Below are 7,500 nucleotides of genomic sequence, written 5' to 3'. Positions count from 1 at the left end.
CGACGACGACGATGATGATTGAGATGACAACCCAGGAAAGAAAGTTGTTGCTGTCGTCGTTAGTGGTGATGGTGATGATGATGACGCCAGTGAAATATTTTCGGTACATTTTTTTTTATCTTCCAACGCTGGAGAGTTAGAAAAGGTTTTGTTATTGATTGTTGTTGTTGCAGCTGTTATCGTCGTCGTCGTCGCAAGATCCGATGCATCAGGACAGCGATTGTTTTTACAGCGTGTTGCAGGGAAGAAAGTGTTAGAAGACGTCGACGAGTTTTTGTCCGGCTTCGACACAAAATGTGGCGATAGTGGTAATGATTTTAATGAAAGTGTTGATAATGATGATCGTGGTGGTGATGATGTATGCAATAGCAATCCTCCTCCATCTATGGTTCGCATCTCCTTGGAGACGCCGCTGAACTGTGACGCATCAGCAGGGACAGAACAGCCAGCGGGAGCTTTCCCAGAGTCATCGGAGTAAGAAGGGCAGCAACAACAGTACTGTACGGTGCTGGATTCACAGTTGGAGGTAAAACCCCGAAAGGAAAGGAGTGACGCCGTTGGTTTTACAGTAGGGCGTCGCTCGCTCTTTAAGTTTGCAGATATCACAGTCGGTGAGATGTGGTGGAACTTTGACGATTGTGTTGTTGGTGAACATTTTACTACGGTTGTCTGTCCGCTGTCGGTAAAAGACAGGGACTCGGCCAGCAAGTCCTTGGAAACCGGTGTGATGGCCGACGACTGATTGTTCATTAACTGATGTCCAGAAGGAAAAGACTGAGCTCTGATAGGAGCCACGCTGGTCATCACCGGCATAATAAGATCGACTGTTCTTTCTGTGTAGGCCATCGGAGGAGCGACCGAAAGCATTGTTCTGTTGCGAATATTTCGCAATTGGTGACAGTAGTGATGACTACAGGAGCACCCCTCCATTCCTTTCCAGACATTAGTCAACGAATGTGAAGGGTGGAAACAAGTTTCGAACGTCGTACGTATGCCTTGCGTCCACAAATTCGCAGAAAAATGACGAATCTATGAACAAACGTCAAATACAGATTACACACGCACACAAATTATATTATTTTCATGGAGTTGGATGACTGAGGCTAGTAGCTTATTACATTTCAACTGCTTGGTGGTGGTTGATGAAAATGGAAAGAAATCCAGTATGGTGACAAATATAGCACTTGTTACAAGAGACACGATAAAGATAGTTGTCAGATAGTTACAATATTACTGACGTGGCTAGTGATGATGGCGATTATGATAATAGTGATTAAAGAATGTGTGAAATAATGCTTAATCTATCTTCTTAGCACTTGTAAGTCCAAGCTATAGGCCAGATGTGTCGAAACTGTCAGCTGGTCATCCGTCCGTTTGTCTTGTCCGACTACTGGACACAACTGTTCACAGCAAACAGTCAGAAGTTAATAGATTTATCGACAGGATTTCTCTTTTACTTCAAGTATGCAGGCTGCTAATTCCGAAAATAAGCGCTGACCGGAGTGATCGCGAACAGATTTCTATTCTGTTGGCACGAAGCAAGAATTTCCAAACAAGCAAACTGCTACTACCACTACTAATGAACAAGCACAGCTGCCGATCCGCCAATAAAGTTACCCTCAAAAGAGATTCCTTAAATACATCCACACATGCGTATACACAGATGTAGCTTTGCTGCACGAACAGTACGCTTTGTTGATAGGTTTAACTTCTTGTAAGTCTCAGGACACACGTGGGTGAATATATATGTAGGCAAAAGACAGCTGTGAAAGTTGTGAAAGACAATTAGCTCAACAGTAACTGTAATGCTAGGCAAATAAATTCTTCAATAAACTGTAATCCACTCGAAGAACAAGTTTTGTGAAAACCGATGATTGTGCAATGTGGGTTATTGTGTTTTCTTATTGTTCAAAAATATAGGTGTATGTTGAAATAACACCACTAAAATATGATGAATAAATTAATAACCCGAGCAGTTAATTTTCTTGAAACTGGTGTAACTCGCTTTGATTACAACGTGTAGTTAAGTTGTAATAGTTATTCGTTGTAGTGCCGGTGGTGTTGGTTTGGTGTTAAACAGCCGACTAGTCAGATGACGGATTATACACTTTTAGGTCCTGGAAGAGAAAGAAAACAAACGATAAGAATGCTTGTAAGGTACATGAATACATAACAGAATGATCAGCAGGAGTGAGGATCAGCTTCTGCTTAGAAAACTAGCCCCTACCATTATTACTTGCATCACTATCGTTCATAAACCCACTACAACTTGCATTGAAATTAAGGCTACAAAGGGCTAACTAAATAACATACACCAGTTGTCAAGTCTAGACTCATGTCAGCTGTGATTAAGAGAGGTTCCAGTTAATTTTTTTCTTCTGACAATATTTGAGCGTGTGCTATCCGTGTCGTTCTGTAGGACGGTAGGTGATTGGAGAGAGATTAGGTTGCTATTTCTAAAAACAGCATGTTTCTTAACCTGCTTTTCAGTATACCTCCTTTATCGGTTCACTCTCCTACATATAACAATGAAAAATAATTTAAAAAAAAAAGGTAGTCTTGCATACAACAACTTATATTACATTACCAGTCTTTTTTTTTATATGAAGTTAACATGAGCATCCTTAAAAATCAAACATTAAGGGGTATAAATCTAAACAACATCACTGTAAATAATGATAAAAAATATACCCCCTCCGCCGCCCAGAATACTCAAATCTTCCCCTGGAATTCTGAAATTTCTCTCCAGGGAGAAATTTTCCCTTAAGTTAAAAATTGCGGTACTACATAGACAAGCGACCTAAGTTAGCTCGCTCTGTTATACATACAGTTGAAAAAAATTTGGTAAATAAGCACATAAAAAAAAAAGAATAAACGATTTTAAGAAAGTCAGCGGAGCATAACATTGTGACACTTACTTCTTCCCTATTGAAAGGACCCCCACCACAACCAGTTGGAAACATTAGGTATCTCAGCTCAACTTGCACACACGCACACAGACACACGCTAGCTAACATAACTAGCGAACCTCTAAACGGTCGCTCAACTTACATAACAGCAACAAAACCTCTCAGATCAGACTCCGCCGAAGGACACTTTTGATAACGTGGTCTTCGATGTATTGTCTGGTGAAGAAGATAATACACGCTGACCGTAACTGGAAAAACTTTTGATTCTATGCACGACTGGGGTCAACTTGGCTCTTAACAAGCTTTGTTTATTATTATTATTAATTTAATAGTCTACTGAACCGATTAAGCTCATTGAAATAGAACGCTAATCTCCCAGAAACCCGAAAGAAATTGAATTAAGAAGAGGATTGTACAATTTCGCTGTATAATTTATGGAGCTCAAAGTTTGCCTTTCTATTCCCTCCCCTCTAAACTACCCCCCCCCCAATACACCGACAAAAACACAAACTATATCACAACTAATTTCTCTGCGATTCGATTTGAAATAATTTTATACTTAAATACAACAAACCAGATACATTGAGTAAGCAAATTCAGTTGGTTAGAAATAGCACCGGGATCTACCTCAAATCATATACTACAACTTTGAGAAAAGGATGTATGCATAAAGAATGTGGTCCTGCAATGAATGTATTACCAAAACGATAGGATGTTAAAACTGGGAATAACTTCGATCAAGGGGCCTGTCCACGGGTTAAACAACAACGACAATACTTATTGAAACTTATTTTGTTCTTTATAAAACTAAACGTAAAAATATAAAGGAAGAAATAAAACCCCAATTAGTTTATGAATGAGATTTAATTTTTAGAATGTTAATTAGAGTTGTCAATTAAAATAAAAAGATGAAATAAAAGATAAAGCAAAAAAATAATTCTATTACAAATTTCATTCACACTACAAACACACTTCACGCTTGTTGTGGTCTTACTGTCCTAACCTTGATTTATATATGGTGAGAGGCTTGCTTCTCAATCACATGGTTCCGAGTTCAGTCCCACTGCATGGGACTTGGGGCAAGTGTCTTCTATAGCCTTGGGCCGACCAAAGCTTGGTGAGTGGATTTGGCAAATGGAAACTAAAAGAAGCTCGTCGTATTTATATATACAAATGTATGTGTCTTTGTGTGTGTTTGAACCCCACCACTGGTAGCCAGTGGTGGTGTGTTTACGTTACCGTAACTTAGCAATTCGGCCAAAGACACCGATAGAATAAATACCAGGTTTAAAAAAAGAAAAAATAAACAAATATTGGAGCCGATACAATCGACCAAAATAACTGAAGGTGGTGCCCCAGCATGGCCGCAGTCTAATGACTGAAAACAAGTGAATAAAAGGTCTTCCCACTCCCAAATCAAGACTGACATGAATAAACCACGCAACGTTAATAATGTAGAGAGGGCCGCAGTGGATGATAGCAACAGAATAATTTATTTGCCTCGGGATTAAAAAAACCTTGCAACAATACGATGTGTGACAATGACACACACACGTCTGTCTGTCTGTCTCTCTCTTTTACACACACACACACACACATTAGTGAACTCTTCTGTTTACAAACGTAATATACAAGAGTGAAAAGTACAGCATGTATATTTTATTAGAAACTGAACCTTATTTTCTCATTGTAAATCTTTACTCTGAATTTCATGCTCCCAGATATTATAAATCCAGTAGTTCACATACACATCTATAGATGCATACATGTGTGTGTGTGCGCGTGTGTGTATAAATATATGGCTATAAACAAAAACGTATCCAACTAGATAGTTACTAAAAACAACAGCAATGAATAAAACCAAAACCCAGATAAACAAATAGAAAGCGAGAAGAAAATCATAAACTCAACAACGAAAACATCCCAAATAGAAATTTTAACACCAGCTAGAAGAACAAGAATGATATAATACGCTGAACAGAAATAACAAGGACAGAAGAAGGGGTGCGTGTATGTTTGAATTTGAGTTCCGCCTGCAAAACCTATTTAGAGTAAACAGTACGAGGTGATATATTTTTAGTGAAACGTTCTGATTTACGGGACGTGTAGTAGTAATAGTAGTAGTAGCAGCTTAGTAGTAAGCATTTGTAAGTTTTTTCTTTTTCTTTTTTTTTAAATTAAACTGGGACATTTCAGGAGAGCGCACACACACACACACACAATCCAACAACAGCGCAGACAAAACACGGAGTTTCACGAGGAGTCGCTCGGTGAAAGAAAGAGCAGTCAAATCTCCTCCTTTACATTACACATGCTATCCATCTTTAAAATAAAAATAAAAATTAAAAAAAAAACAGGGAGGCGGGTTGGTGTTGGTGGTGATAACGTAGTCTTTCTTGGATATTCAATGTTTGCTCGCGGTTGGAAGATCTTTCGATTAGTTCGGACCTGGATGGAGCTCAACGCCTGATAGCTATTACAAGATAAATTTGTAGTCGCTTGACCTGCTAGGTAGAAATAGCAGTCAAATCACCCCCAACTTTTCGTCTTAAAAAAAATAAATAAATGAAAATCACATTGGATAGTGTAGTCAGATATACCCTGTTAGAAAAAAAAAAGATGGAAAAAGACGGTATAGTCACAGCAAGAACGACTTGGATCAATAAGGGTAGATTTGGGACTACACAAAACAAACCGTTGCAGAGGCTATGTAGTCACTCACCCTACTAGAAATACCAAAGAAATCTCTCTCAACATGTTAGCTTAAAAAAATAGGGAACAGGCTGGATAATGTTGTCCTAGATACAGACTGGATTAAAAAGAAGAAAAAAATTACCCGTTGCTTATGGTCGGATCATACGTGTGTTTGCTCGATAAGACCCGAGACTTAACGCATTCACTAAAGGTATATATTATACACACACATATATATATGTGTATTATATATATATAATATATATATACACACACATGTAACAGACACGAACAGGTTGAGTGTAAGGGACGAACGCATTGTGTGTCAGTATGATGTCTACAAGATGGATTTAAGGGTGTCAAGAGCGCGCGAGTGTTTGTATGCGCGCGGATGTGTGTGTGTGTGGATTTCTTGTGTTACAGAAACAAGCGGACAAATATCTAAGTCTAACACATGTGTTGTTATAAAACGGCTGACTTTGAACAAAGTGTATAGGTCAACCACAAAATACACACACGCACACATATTTGTAAACAGTACATTAGTAGAGTTTACGCATAAAACACAGGTCACTAATAGTTTCGTAGTTTGTAGTAAATGATTTATAAAGCAAGACCATCAAAATAAAGTACTACACGCACAGACAGACACGCGTTGTGTTTTTCAAAGCAGTAAAACATGATCGCCACGGTTGGAACAACTTTGTACATAGGTCTCCTCCACCAAGAGATTAAACATCCAATGTATTTTATTTACCATCTTGTATTGGGTTTCACTATTTCTTCATGTGCTTCTTTCTCTTCGATTGTACAAAATTCAAGGCGCTTCAGGTTCTAATAAGACAAACTATTTTATGTATGGAGCAGTTTTTATCTCCGTTTGTAAACAGTGCCCGATCTATCTGCTATATATACTTGTGTGAATGTGAGTGTGTGTGCATGCCTATATGTACATTTGTACGAGTATGCGATAAACCAGTGAAGAATAAACAATAATTATAAACAATAAGCCATACAGTTCATCCGACAATAATACGAAAATGATGACAATATTCACCGAGTCATTTATTCCGATATCTCATGTGGATTGATATATTGAATTTAATACACTCTCATGTTTGTAGTCAAGATAACACACCAATACACAGATCCAGGAAATAAGCTGTAAATTTGGTCGGGCGCGTGTACACACACACACATATATATATATATATCTGAAAACATGAAATGTATACACATGCGCGCAACTATCGGTTTGGAGATGGCCTGTAAGCCGGGGAATACAGCTGTGAAATTCCTTGATTGGCGGTCCTCTGCTTAGGACATTTAATATAATTCTATACAACGTATCAATGTATACATTACTTTTCAAGTCATTTAAATTTCAATGGAAACTCCGACATATTTCGTAGCCTGTCCCTTGAAAACTCCTTTCAGAATATTTTTACTCAGAATATTTTTATATTAAAGAATATGTGTGTGTGTTCCTGTGCATGTGTAAACATAAAACGCACCGTCAATGTAAAGTATGTTTAAATCTGTTTTACAGTGTAAAAGTACATTTATAGTGAATAATTAAAATACATGCAGACTTCATAATAAACAAGAGGCGGAGAACACATAACAACATATATATATATATATATATATATATATATATATAAATGACAAGTAGGTTTACCTGCTAACAATATATATTTTCTTCTGTCATGCTTCCCAGTAATAGTTAAATCATAATTGAATTACATTCGTCTCCTCATAGTATGAAAATATGTTAAATTATGTATGTGTATACAAGTACGCTACTGCGTATGAAAATGTATGGTGTATATATTTATATATGTATTTATGCGTTTGCATATATGCATGTAAGAATGGACGTATGTAGAGTATATTT

The 7,500-nt window shown here is 37.5% G+C and overlaps 1 protein-coding gene across 2 annotated transcripts in view; it reads right to left on the bottom strand.

The window, feature by feature from the left end:
* Window positions 1–7,500, bottom strand: part of LOC115230021 (RGM domain family member B) — a 127,597-nt gene that overhangs the window by 119,783 nt on the left and 314 nt on the right. The window contains exons 1-2 of one of the 2 annotated variants that reach the window (XM_029800264.2): window positions 7,285–7,500; window positions 1–2,117 (exon numbers count right to left, since the gene is read on the bottom strand). The exon at window positions 1–2,117 is cut by the window's left edge and continues 187 nt beyond it; the exon at window positions 7,285–7,500 is cut by the window's right edge and continues 314 nt beyond it. In XM_029800264.2, coding sequence (XP_029656124.1) covers window positions 1–930 — 930 coding nt within the window. In that variant the 5' untranslated portion in view covers window positions 931–2,117; window positions 7,285–7,500. Of the gene's footprint in view, window positions 2,118–6,360; window positions 6,500–7,284 lie in introns of those variants that run through there. The other variant, XM_036500371.1, reaches the window with a different exon arrangement.

This window comes from Octopus sinensis, linkage group LG2, assembly GCF_006345805.1.
Source record: "Octopus sinensis linkage group LG2, ASM634580v1, whole genome shotgun sequence".
NCBI lineage: Eukaryota > Metazoa > Mollusca > Cephalopoda > Octopoda > Octopodidae > Octopus > Octopus sinensis.
This window is presented reverse-complemented; position numbering and strand designations above follow the sequence as displayed.